The following is a 12,809-nucleotide window of genomic DNA, read 5'->3' on the forward strand; positions in this document are numbered from 1 at the left end:
CATGTTTCCATCTTTATCCACGTCGAATTATTTGAACATGCTTCGTCGATTTGTTTCGAGAATCGAACGATGCTGTGTGATAGGCGCGAGCATGGCTCTACAGTAATTTCCATCTGTTTTCGTTGAGCACAATGAACTGATTCTGTACTTCCGACAGCTCACTTCTCCAACGTCAATGCGGACCACGCTAATGCAATCAACAGTACTGCCATGACCATGACCAATGACTTGCCAACATCAAGTCAACTCCGGCCTGTGCCTGGTAAAACTACCTTTCCCACACCCATCCATCCCTCTCTCGCACTCTCTCTCAGCTTCGACGCCAAGACGTCCAATTTCTCTTTCCCGAACAACTCAACTACAACCTTCTGGACTTCATCGTCCCCTCCACTGATCAGTTCCGCGAACCCGACATTCGATTTTCCGCCAATCGATACAGAAACTTCCGTCGCATGCTCTTGCAGATCTCTTACACCCTTCATCGTCGCGTCGCGGATTGCCTTGAACTCATCCGTGAAGAGCGAAGGTGTCTCGGCTGCCAACTTGCAAGTTTGAAGAAGGATGAGGAGAGTGTCGAGGTATGTATAATGTGCTTGAAGACCTTGAGCGAGAGGTGATGGGGTAGAGCAGAGAGATTCGATGTCGAGACGTTTTAGTTGAGTGCTGATGTCATTGAGCGCATCCGAAGAAGGCGGCTGTGGATCGCCGGATTTCAGTGTGGCCAGGACGGGAAGGATAGAGAGGATGAGGTATGCCGAGAGCGTCTCAGCAGGGGTGAGTTCGGACTGGGATTCGAGCGAGGTGCAGACGGCTTCGATGAGTTTCGAAGTATCCATTTCAAGAAGGAGAGGGATCTGTTTGGAGGCGAGCGACCATGCTTGGTCTGCCGCAAGATTGTAGAGGAGCCAGGCCTGCTTGGGGAATGCCTCGATGCTGCCAGAAGAGGTGGCATAAAGCGCCTTTTCCACGCTGTAGCCAAAATCAAATGCTGCATTGAAGTCTCGATTGTCCTTGAGATTGGTCCAAGCATCGAGCACGCGAGGGCCAATCTCGCTAGTGCTCTTGCCGTAGCCTTTCCCTGACAAACGAGCCGTTCGACGATGCTCGAGGAGCGTGACTCTTCGCATGAGACTGTGCCGGATCTCTTCCCGCAACCCATTCAACTCGAAGATCATTCCGGTCTGGTTGTGTTCCAGAACAGCTGCCTCAGTCTCAAAGAGCTTGTTTTCGTGCCGGGGAGGAACTTGAAGAGCTTTGTTCGTTCGCTCGTGTGGCTCAAAGTAGTCGCCGGATGGAAGTTGCGTCCGGAAAGGATGTGTTGTGCTGATGCGAGTGAACAGCGTATGTCCAACAGTGTCGAACTGGACCTCCTTGATGCTGAGCGAATCAAAGAGACGCATTGCCTCAGTGCCAAGACCAAGTCGCATATAGAGATATACCAGAATCAGTCGAGCCTCGTGCACATGCGGCTCGAAAGTGAGCAATTGTTCTGTCAGGAAGATTGACTGAAGCAGATGAGTCTGGTCATTGGTATCTGCGTAAAGCCTGACGAGTCCAGATACAGCGAGGAAACATGGATCTGCAGCGCTGCGCTTGCGATGACCCAAATCCAGCTTGGCGGTGGCAGTGTGGAGCAGCCGAATGGCATCAACTACGAAGGCGTTTAGTACCGATGCAGCTGCATCTTCATCGACGATCTTCTCAAGCTGCGATTTCAGTGATTCAGATGTGGCCTCCAGCCATTCTCTCGAGCTTTGCTTTTCAGCATCTGGGGCAGCTGGTTTTTGCGCAGAAGCTGAAAAACCCATCAGCACATCAGCTTCCTCGCAGTGAATCACAGCCGCTCACTCACCATCTGTCGATTGCCGATGCAACTGTAGCGCTTCATACACCTGCTTACTCTCTCGAAATGCCTGTCGATCTCGTATACTCTCAAGATCCTTTTCACTCCCCTGAACTGCGAAGATCTGTCCCGCAACTCTGCAATCCAGTTTCGGGTCCGCGTCGAATTTCTCACTCACAGCTTTCCTAGCCAAACCAAGTGCAAGTTTCGACTGCAAGTCATCTTTGCTCTTTGACAGCAATTGCGTATAAGCCGCATGGGCCATATAGATCGCGCGATTCTTGGGCTGGAATTGCTTCAGCTGAATCAACGTCTGCTGCACATCCTGTATCCGGTTGTCGTAGATGGCCCGCTGATAACGGACTGTCAAGAGTTCGGATCTGTATGTGACATTGGTATTGGCTTTGAAGGCATTCTCCCAGAGTTTGGCGATTGTCGGTCCCGCACTAAGAGGTTGAGGATATGTGTTTTTGAATGTGTCGGTTACCGCGATTTCGATGGAAACAAGCTCGTTCAAGTCCTGTATTGCTGGCTGTGTTGCGACCAACTGATCTAGTATGCGTGGACCTTCGGGAGAACTGGGCTGAGATGTGCAAAGTAGTTGCAACTTGGTGACGAGCAGGCTGACATCTTTTGGGTTCTTGGACAAGAGCTGGTCGCAGCGAGCAATTCCTTCCTTGAACTTTCCGTTCTTGGCATACTCTTCGTAGGTTGGATAGCGCGCCATGCTGGAGGAGTTTGACGAGGTCACCGGCGCATTGTTCTTGTAGTTCCGTATCCAGCCCCGCACCTCGTGTGTGTTAGCGGATGGAGTATTGATCAAGTCGATGTGGCTTGCGTCGAAACGGATTTAAGGCTGATGTCGTCGGTTGAACCCTGTTCCCTGTCGGGCTTGGCGCGCATGTGCTGGACCCTTGGCCTGGGAAAGGACACCTTCGCGTTCATGTACCACTTCGTGTAGCTACTCCTCCAACGAAACTCCCCATATCCAACAATACCGCCGTCGAGACGCGACTCAGCTCAACTTAGAATCGGATCGATTCAGTACCACAAGTGCCCTGAGCTTCCTCTGGACACGAATCGAAAGCACACGACACAATGGTAGATCTCCCACGTCCGCCTCGATATCGCGACTTGAACGCTGTGGTGTGTATGAAGGCAATGACCAAATGCTGATTGTACTCGCGCATTACAGGCGCAAACACCGCAACAACGACGCGCCAACGCCGCATATGCGGCACGCGAGCAAAAGAAAATGGGAGCTCCCACCGAGATCCGCGAGACATTGAACGCTGCGAGCCAGAAAGCGAAGCAAAAGGTGGAGAAGGCACCTATTAGCAAGGGGTGGTTATGTAAGTCGGTCAAACTGGTGGAGGGGAAGAAGAAAGCGACTGGCTTTCGAACTGGTGAGACTGGACAATTGCAGGGCATTGAGCTGACAATACTGGCGTAGATCTCATGCTCTTCGTTGTATGCGGAGGATTGATCTTTGAGCTTCTGCGATTGATCTTCAGCTACTTCTAGTCGCGATCCGCGAGCTGTTCGTTTGCTGGATCAAGTTCAGGATGTCACGATCATATGCGAGCCGAACACTTCCTCTACACGATACTATGGCATTGGCTTTCTACAATCGCACAGTCTAGCGAAAAGCGATGACATGTCTTGAAAGGTACAAAATGGGACCTGCAGCTCTGCACGTCGGTTTACGCATAGCGTACGGAGTTTGGGAACTGGCAGAACGCGGAAGAGTACTTTGGTACATCGAGAGTCGAAAGCGCTCATTGGAAGAGAGCGTTTCTGGAAAGGAAAAGGCAGTATGGGCAACATCAGATACGTCGAAGCAGAACGGCTCAAGCCCAGGCGGCAAATCAATCCCGCTCTGCGCTTTGCGTGGCTCGGTAAATGCACTGCTAATGCTTACCCCCATTGGTCCCACAAATCCGGCCTCACCCTCTCCAGAATGGTATCAGTCGGAACAAGCGTATCGTCTCCAAAGGCTTCGTTGAAACGTTTGACGCATGCCGCCCGACGTTGCAGGTGTCCTTTTCGAGACGATATGCCGTCATTCCCGCCAAAGTCAATTTTAATCTCCGGCTTCACAAAGATCGGCGGTGTTCGCGTGTGGTGGGCGTGCAAAAACGACATGAATATGTCTTCGCAATTGTCGTCTGTGCGAAAATGTCAGCCGGATCTCTGAAACGTCGCGGCTCGAAATTCGGCCAACTTACGCTCCTCGACATATTCCCGCAGCGACTTCATCACGGCATCGTTTGCCCAATAACCCTTCATCCAGTCGGTGTGGTAGAAGGCGGCTTTTGTCAGCACCATGTGGTATTCCTTATGAGGCTGGTCGTAGATGACCTGCTGCCCTTTCCTCCGTACTTCTCGAGCGATGAAACCCAGCATGCGCTGTCGTCCCTTGTTCTGGTCTTTCCAGGCCTGATACCCGTATTCTACGTCTTCCGGCTTGAATATCATATCATCGTCGACCGAGAACACGCAATTCGTTTTGACATGCTCAGTCGGGTGGAATCGCTGATTGAGCGAGTTGATGTGCCTTTGCTCGAGTACAACCGGGACGCGGTACGTGTCTAACGTTCCAAGGAAAGATGGCGGCGGATCGTTCTCAATATCGTTCCATAGAAGGACGATCTTTCGGAGGCTGCTCAAATTGCCATTCGCGTAGTTGTCGAGAAACTGCGGTAAAGTTTCGAGTCGCCGGTATGTGGGTGAGACGATACTTTAACCATACTTTGTAAGTATCACGTATTCATGCAAGGTGCTTTCTCTGAAGCTACTCACGTAAATCCATCCTCCTCTGCCGGTTTCTCTTTTCCTAGAACGCCTTCCAAACCATCACCCTCGTGGCTCAGGCCCAGCACCTGCAGCGGATGTCTTATCGCGCTGGGATCGTGCCGCAGCCAACCCGCCAGAAGCAGTAAGGTCAGCAAAGCGAGTGGACAAGCGAAAAGTAGGGCTCGCCGCTCCCATATTGTCGAGATGGGCATCATGACATGCCACGTTTACAGCCGGCGACATTGCAGCGTTTGCGAAGGGAGAAAGATGTAATGATTCTTCTGATCCCGGCGATGTAATGACTATTCGCCCCGGGTGGTCCGGTGCTTGGCCGGGCATTATCATAAGCGCTTGGTTTCGTGCCAGTTGCGTTTGATGACGCGGTCGATAAAAGACGCGAGGCGTGGCATAGCTAGATCAAGATATAGCATTGCAATCATCTCACGAAGGTTCATCAAACGTCTTGCACGCTGTGCAAGTCTGAATCATTTGATGGTTTTGCAGTGTTTGTTCAGCTTGTATACATCGGAAAGAACGAAGAGAGAGAGAAGTGGAGACCAAGATGAATACAAGGCACCCCTGAAGCTTTGCCGAGAAACCACGTGCATTGAGCGGAAATGGAAAGCAACAAGCACATTTCAATATGAACTCTCGCAACTGCGACATACTCATTCGGAGAAATGGTCATCAATGGTCTGATTTACACTTCTACGTTGCATCTGGCGAGCAATTGATAACCTTATCTGCAGCACGACCGAATGAAGAATGGCAGACGCGGAGCCACAAGCCGCACCCAAGCGCCCCATCCCTGTATCAAGAGCCAGCATGACGATGACGTGTTGCAAAACAGTAACATTTCCATGACGAGACGGTCTGCTATATACAGTCAAGGCGTCAGCATGATCTTCGGCTCTGAGCAGGATGTGGTACCAAGCAAAAGCGGATTTGACGGCCACGCCAATGTCCCGGGAGCGTCCTGTCTTCGTCTCTCAGATGCTTCACCTATTTTGTCAAAGAATGCGTCAGATTTCTCCGTGCAGCAAGGACTGGCGCCAGACCACTCTCCTTATTCTTGGCCATATCAATGCTCTGGATAATGAGCAAAAAAGACAACAGTCCGAGCACGAGCTGCACCAAGTCTCTCCCACGTGCAAACCAGGACGAAGTCCAAAACCCCTCCTGCTACTGCACTACAGCTTTGTAAGTCGCGCTTCGTCGAACGCATCGGCGTTTGGAAACGGAGCGGATCTCCGCAAGAACACGCAGCTACCCCAGGTACAAATATCCACCTCCACATTTCCCCGCGCGACACCCACATTCTAGTCCACTTTTCCGGATCTCGCTATGCTTTCAAGCACAGGTCGCTTCCTCGTTCTGAGATGGTTCAAGTCGATCTCAGCATGGCCAAGCGCTTGTCTCGCAATGGCACATACCTCAATTGCCGGTCGTGCTAGCCGAGCCTCTCGCCAGTGAGGTCGCGATGATTGAGATGCCTGATTGAGCCACAATAGGCGATTGAAGAGGATCCGTGAACAGGCACAGGGATAACTCCATTGCTCGGTCGGTATTTGGACAGCTGAACTTCCCACCCGGTGCTGCAACATCGCGGAACCCACGAGACGTTGGCACAGATAAATAACAATGCATTTTGTTGCCTTCGACTACCACGTCAGGCCTGCGGATCACCCATCATGAGGATACCGACTTACACCAGTATCAGTCTGGCAACTGCCGCCTATGCCTCACCTCTCTCTCCAAGCAAGAAGATCAACATTCCAGCATCTCCACCCAAGGATGCGAAACGGCCTCTGGAGCACTTCGTATCCTACTCGATCGAATTCTCCTCGCTGGCTGATTTTGCAGGCAACCTGTCTAATCCGAACAACTACTCCTACAACTTGCTGGAGAATGTTGCAAAATATGCAGGGAGCAAGCCTTTGATCCGAGTGGGCGGCAACACTCAAGACTTGACCATTTTCAACGCTTCCCAAGAGGCTGCAGTCGTGCAAGTCTTCAATCCTGCCAATCCGGACTATCCTGCAAATCAGACGATTGGTTCAGCTTGGTTCGAATCATATCAGACATGGCCGGGCTACCACTTCAGCCACGGCTTCAACTTAGGAGAAGACTCTCCTGAGGCCCGTCAGGCGTTGCTTGACTCCGTTCCCTATGCTTGCAAGGCGTTGGAAGGACGCCTCTACGCCTGGGAACTCGGTAATGAGCCAGATCTGTTTATCGCACCCATAACATCGGACCCTCCGCGCGATCCTGACTACAATGAGGAAGACTATGTTGCAGAATGGCTGGAATGGAGTCGCAGGATCCGCGAGGAAGTGCAAAGTGCCTGTCCAGCGTTGAGCACTGATGAGCAGTACAAGTTTTTGGCTCCTTCTTTTGCGGGTGCACCGGCTCTCTCCAATCTCAGTGTTGCCAAAACCTTTTCTGCTGGATTGAATGAGGACAACACTGTCGGGATCATTGCCCAACATAAGTGAGTCCAGACAAAGTATCATCTGACAAGCGATGCTAATATCTGCCCGCACAGATACATTGGTGCTCGTGGCGATCCAGGCATCACGCTACAGGGTACTCTCATGAACCACACCAATAACAAACGTGCTGTTGGTCAGCTGGCAGCAGTTTCGGCTTCCATTCACGATATCCCGGACCAAAGCCTTGTGCCCAAGAATGCTCCAATTATCCTCGGCGAAGGCAACTCGCTTGCCAGACAAGGTATCGGCGGCGTGTCTAACTCTTTCGGCGCTGCGCTTTGGGGCTTCGATTACGCCCTCACGCTCATCACTGGCGGCCTGGAAAGATGGCATATGCATCAAGGTACCAACTACAGATATCAACCATGGCAGCCTATTGAAACGAGAAATACCACAAGAGGGACTAAAGCACCATACTACGGCAACATTGCCACTGCGGCCTTCCTCGGCGATCTGACCAAGGCACGTCCACAAATTGTCGACCTCAATCTACCTGGGGACTTCCAGTCGGCCTTTGCTTCTTACGTGGATGGCGACTTGGCCAAGATCGCAGTCGTCAATCTGCAGTCATACAATACCTCAAACGACAACGAATACAAGACACCAGGCAAGCGACCTGGTACAACTTACTCTTTCAAGGTGCCTCGCAAGTACCGCTCGGCTTCGCTGCAGCGTCTCACAGCGAATGGAAGCGATGCAATCACTGGCGTGACGTTTGACGGATTTAGCTACGCCTACGAATTGGACGAAGGACGACCAGTGCGTCTGAACAATGTGACTTGTGGTGAGGAAGCGAAAGTCAAGCGCGGTCAGGTCATTGTTGAAGTGCCTGACAGTAGCGCTGTCATCTTGAATATTGAGTAGCGAACAGCTACAATGCGTTGTCGAAACTTGTAGAGAACTAAACAGCAAGGCATGCAGCTACATTCGTGATGATTGGAGTTCTGTCGTACTAGTCATGAGCGTGACAGCAATACAAAGAGTTACTTCAAGTATCGCAGCCTGCTAACCAGCGACATGCTTTGAATCGGAAATGACATCGCTACCAGACATACTGTCCGCCCTTTTCCGTTCGAGCTGCAGGAATGCAGAAAATTGCCATTACTCGTCGTGTCGCTTTCCGAAATTAGTATAGACGAAAGTCTCCGTGGACCATTGCCCGATAGCATCCGCTCCAACGTCGCGTGCCACCGGCCCTAATAGAGCAATACAAGAGCTAATAAGATCCACATGACTTTATGTACGAGGATCGCGAACGTCCTGAGAAGCTATACCTTGAGATTCTGTATCGGCAATCGAAGAGCCTACGCCTGCAGCTGCGTTCCGCTCTGCAATCGCCTCCTTATCTTCATAACGCTTTCCGAGAGCGGTATAGGGGGACTTCTCCGAGGACCGTGGGTCTCTAGCATCCGCTTTGACATCGCGTGCCATAGCACCTAACAAACGAGAGATGTATGTTAACGCCGGACTTGGCATGACAATGCTCATCGTAGCTGCTTACGGACGGGTTCTGGACGTTTAATAGGCCCGGCCGCAACCAGGCCTACAAGCATAATGGCGGCGAGTCTGAGTTGCATTTTTGCCCGTGAGTTAATGCGAAATGAGGTCTCGGCGAAGATAGATAGCTACACGTTTTGTTCCGCCGCTCCAGCACTCTCGAATTATATGCCTCAGCACTCTAGTATGAACAGCAACGTTGACTAAACCAACACAAGAAGCTAGCACGACATGTTGGCTACAAAGTTCTCCACACCAAGCTCGAACTTCAGCTCTTCCTCTCTCGGTATTACAATGTTGCTTGTCGCCTTGTCATCTTTGCCGTGAGTGGCCAGCAGGACACAGAGTATCAGAGCGAAGTGAAGTCTGAGGCCAGGTATATCCTCGATCTAGACGCTCTCCGCCCCACTCTGATTAGTAGCTACCGTGCTCGAAGCACAATGAATTCGGAGCAAGATTACTCATATTTGCCTTTAGAGAGCGCGAGCTTAATGTGCACCCTAGCTGCGATTCCACGCCCGCAGCATTGAGGATGGATTCGCATGCCTCGCAAAAAATTCTGCAAGGCTTATTAGTCCAGCTTCAGTCATTGCAAAGGCTCCCCTGATTTTGGGCGTTCCAGACCTGCCATGGGCCATGGCCGCTTGATAAACGACTTTTCCTTGCTCAGAAGGCAAATTTAGCTTAAGAAGGGCTGCAAAGCAGATCATGGAAATGCTTGATGGCACCATTCATCGCCTGCCTGTGACACTACATGTAGCGGGAGACCCTCGTGGAACACAGTCGTGAGCGTACATGGGGCGGCGAATGTGATACGAAAGGTAAGAGAATCTTCTATTCCATATCAATGCTACTTTTGGCATATCAGAGAAACGCTCACTGGGCCAAAAGCGCAGAGTCATCGACGCACAGAATGTATTCCTCCCTCGACCAAGCTCGAAATTTTGAGGACTTAGCAGAAGAGCATGACGCCTTCATTCTAACGGATGACTTTTTGAATGGTTCCACGATCACCACCACGCTACCGGGACGTCGGAGATCAACCAAACCTCTTTGGGCACTCGCATGGCTACTCAGCATCATCACGACATCCGCTCTCACTTCTCGGTATGCCAGGCCATCGCTCCAGCAACAAATGCAGAATCTCGAATGGTACTGTAAGTCTCTTGGGTCCAGCACCCGTTCGCGAATGTAGAAAGTGTTGAGGAAAAAGTCCCAACACTCTTTTAGCACCGCTGTGGAAATACATCGACATGCACCTTGAGCACGTCAAAGTCGACGGCGAGTTTTGGTGGAATTCAAGCAATGTCTGGCGCCAAGATCCTTCGCCGGAGGTCGACGCTGCGTGGAGCAAACTTCACGGAGGCGTGCATAACCGCGTCCTGGTATCCAAAGAAGATTGGATCAAGAGTGGGTTTGATGTTGAAAAAGGGGCGAAGTGGATTGGGGATCCGACAGGGAATACTTATATCGCGGTAGGTGGTCAGATCTTTCGTTCGTTCACCAGAGGTGCTCTACCCAGCTAATTAGATCTCTGCTCCTTTTCGACACAGGAGGTCAATATCTTGCACGTAATGCATTGCGTCAATGTCATGCGTGAAGCTGCGTTTCTGGACTACTACTGGTGCGTATCTGTCCCCATTGTGTAAGACGACGGTGACGACAACGGCCCCCGAGCTGAAAACCAACGACGGCACTCACTCCACGTCAGGTACGTCCGACCTATTGACCCCTCTTACTGGACCCACTACTACCACTGCCTGGATATGGTCCGACAAGAAATCATGTGCTCCGCTTCTCTCGATCTCGCCCGTAAGTAAAATTACCCTAAAACGGAGTCCTCTTGCTCCACTACTCATTCCATACCTCTGACAAAAGCTTCTCTCTGTCTTAGCTATGTACTGGACCGACTACATGCCTTTCGCCACAATCGAATTCTCCATCGACCGGAAATGCCGGCGCTGGGACGACATCATGGACTTTGTGAAAGCACACGAGATGAGCGATGAGGATGTACATCGACAGTCGACGGAGATGACTCGACCCGAAGGTGCACCGTATCTCAAAACGAGTGAGTGGGGTTGGAATAACACGAGGGCGTTTCTTGGTGAGTGTGTTGTAAACACCTGCTGCTCACCACTCTTTTGCAGCCCCCTTCCCTCTCTTTTTTTCCCTGCCTTTTGTCTTTGAGCTCCATTGCCGGCGATGGTTTCCCGATACTTCGCGTCCAATCTTGCTAATTATATTGCCTCCAACTGCGCAGAATGGAGAAAGCTAGACCGAAATAAAGACTGGGTGTACGTGGACATGGGCGATTGGGGACGGACGCACTGGGACGGCATGCCCGAGGTGAAACCGAATCCGAAGTGAGTTTTGCACAATATCCTATGTAGAGGTTGAAACAATCTGGAAGAATGTCTGATTGCTAATCGGCTCGACATTGCATATAGATGGCGCGATCCAAAGTTAGGACCTGCGCAACTTGGTCCTTGGCCTAAGCAGCAGCAGCATAGTGTTGCCGAGTAGGGACCAGAGTCCAAGTTTCATATTCGACTCTACGATAGTGAAGTTTGTCAGCTTAGATTGCAAAGAGAATACCAAGCGTATCAAGGAGGGCAAGCGACTTACTGATGGGATGATTCAGAAGTAGAAAAGAGTGTCAAGAAGAGCAGCAAGAAGAAGCCGAAAAGGCAGAACGGGAAGACTCTTCTAATAACGATGTACAACCCGCATTGTCGACGACCTGGAAAGCTTCAAACAAGCGTACTGTTAAACAGAAGGATCTGGACAGCGAAATCGAGCTGCCGTCGCCGAAGAAGCCAAAGCATACTTCCACCAAGTCAGCGAAGCGTACCATCAAGCAACAAGACTCGGATTTCTGATGGGTAGAGCGCGCGTCCATTATGCCCACCGCGCAATTACAGCTAATGCGAAGCATACACAACGGCTATGAGAAAAATACATCAATTGTCATGTCATCAGAGACAACAATAGTTCTTGTGGAAATGATGTCACACTCTGCGGCCGCACATGACACAAGGATCGTTGGGGGCAAAAAAGTAGTAGGCGTTACCTCCAAGCTGACTCGGATCGTGCATAGCTAGACCGATGAACTAAACGCGACAAAGTGAAGGATGTTACTGAACTCTGATACTCCTGTGCAGGAATGCGGCGATATGCTTCACGGCTTGGAGGACAGTCTGAGTATCGTCATAAAAGTCGTAGTGCATTGCATTCATCCAGATGGATTCTTTGGGTCCAGTCAGCAGATCATAGACTTTTGAGGCTTGTGTAGGGAAGGCGGCCCTCTCGGAATGAATCATCAGAGTTGGGGCCTTTACGTGGGCTGCCTTTGCGACAGGATCGAATGCTAGCCACGGCTCCCATCCCATGACGGAAAACGAGTTGCGCCATTCGCGAATGCCGCCACCTCGTGACTGATCCATATAGTAAGAGTCGCTGGAGTTCTTGCTGGCTGCAACTTCCGTATCCGAGTACGCTCTGATCATTTCAATCTCACCGGTTCTCTGAAAGCGCTCACGAGCCTGACGGCCGGACCTTTGGCGGCTTTCAACCCCGTCTGCTCCAAATAGTGTCGAAAGCAACGTGGCTTCCGGGAAAAACCCAGCAACACTCACCAGAGCACGCACTCGAGTATCTTCTGCGGCTGTGTAGAGAATGTTGCCTCCAGATGTGCACACGCCGAGTAGCGCCGTTCCCGCAACATCGGCCCGTCCTGACAAAAAGCTCACTGCCGAGGACAAATCCGCAGCCTTCTGTACAGGACTCTCCATTTGACGCTCAGCACCACTGCTCTGCCCCCAGTTGGTATAGTTAATGGCCATGGCGATGATGCCGTCCTGTGCTAGTTGGCTGGCATATGTTCCACTCATCTGCTCCTTTACCGACGCCATGGAACCACCAACCACGACTGAAGGGTATTTGTTGTCGCCATGATAATCCTTTGGTAGGTATAGATGCGCGGTGATTGAACCATTGCTCCCGTTCGGAAAACTGACGATTTTCGGCGCCGGTCCGTCAGTGGCATAGATTCTTGGTGCCATAGCAATTCCAGATGTAAGTTCTTGCCTAGCAGAGGAGAGAATTGGCCAAAGGAGTGCAGACGTATAACGATAGGTCATCGACAATGTTACACCGCATGTAGTGAAATATCGTACGGT

The 12,809-nt window shown here is 51.1% G+C and overlaps 6 protein-coding genes across 6 annotated transcripts; 3 read left to right on the forward strand and 3 right to left on the reverse strand.

Annotated features, from left to right (window-relative positions):
• Nucleotides 1-242: 242 nt before the first annotated feature.
• On the reverse strand, nucleotides 243-2,570 carry CKM354_001235700 (uncharacterized protein; the record flags this gene model as incomplete). The annotated part of the gene is made up of 2 exons (XM_044807877.1): nucleotides 243-1,795; nucleotides 1,853-2,570. The coding sequence occupies 2 exons, from the start codon at nucleotides 2,568-2,570 to the stop codon at nucleotides 243-245; spliced, it is 2,271 nt and encodes a 756-aa protein (XP_044663812.1).
• A 371-nt stretch (nucleotides 2,571-2,941) lies between these two features.
• On the forward strand, nucleotides 2,942-3,367 carry CKM354_001235800 (uncharacterized protein; the record flags this gene model as incomplete). Its single annotated transcript, XM_044807878.1, has 3 exons — nucleotides 2,942-2,989; nucleotides 3,039-3,195; nucleotides 3,297-3,367. 3 exons carry the CDS (start codon nucleotides 2,942-2,944, stop codon nucleotides 3,365-3,367), a joined length of 276 nt encoding a protein of 91 aa, XP_044663813.1.
• Nucleotides 3,368-3,760: 393 nt separating this feature from the next.
• On the reverse strand, nucleotides 3,761-4,851 carry CKM354_001235900 (uncharacterized protein; the record flags this gene model as incomplete). Its single annotated transcript, XM_044807879.1, has 3 exons — nucleotides 3,761-4,011; nucleotides 4,072-4,583; nucleotides 4,646-4,851. The coding sequence occupies 3 exons, from the start codon at nucleotides 4,849-4,851 to the stop codon at nucleotides 3,761-3,763; spliced, it is 969 nt and encodes a 322-aa protein (XP_044663814.1).
• Nucleotides 4,852-6,330: 1,479 nt separating this feature from the next.
• CKM354_001236000 (uncharacterized protein) lies at nucleotides 6,331-7,995 on the forward strand (the record flags this gene model as incomplete). The annotated part of the gene is made up of 2 exons (XM_044807880.1): nucleotides 6,331-7,130; nucleotides 7,185-7,995. 2 exons carry the CDS (start codon nucleotides 6,331-6,333, stop codon nucleotides 7,993-7,995), a joined length of 1,611 nt encoding a protein of 536 aa, XP_044663815.1.
• A 1,546-nt stretch (nucleotides 7,996-9,541) lies between these two features.
• On the forward strand, nucleotides 9,542-11,510 carry CKM354_001236100 (uncharacterized protein; the record flags this gene model as incomplete). Its single annotated transcript, XM_044807881.1, has 7 exons — nucleotides 9,542-9,785; nucleotides 9,859-10,103; nucleotides 10,182-10,252; nucleotides 10,340-10,440; nucleotides 10,523-10,735; nucleotides 10,820-10,994; nucleotides 11,273-11,510. 7 exons carry the CDS (start codon nucleotides 9,542-9,544, stop codon nucleotides 11,508-11,510), a joined length of 1,287 nt encoding a protein of 428 aa, XP_044663816.1.
• A 255-nt stretch (nucleotides 11,511-11,765) lies between these two features.
• CKM354_001236200 (uncharacterized protein) lies at nucleotides 11,766-12,770 on the reverse strand (the record flags this gene model as incomplete). The annotated part of the gene is made up of 1 exon (XM_044807882.1): nucleotides 11,766-12,770. The coding sequence occupies one exon, from the start codon at nucleotides 12,768-12,770 to the stop codon at nucleotides 11,766-11,768; it is 1,005 nt and encodes a 334-aa protein (XP_044663817.1).
• Between the last annotated feature and the right edge of the window lie 39 nt (nucleotides 12,771-12,809).

The sequence above is a fragment of the Cercospora kikuchii genome (genome assembly GCF_019650295.1).
Source record: "Cercospora kikuchii DNA, contig_00009, whole genome shotgun sequence".
NCBI classification, from domain to species: domain Eukaryota; kingdom Fungi; phylum Ascomycota; class Dothideomycetes; order Mycosphaerellales; family Mycosphaerellaceae; genus Cercospora; species Cercospora kikuchii.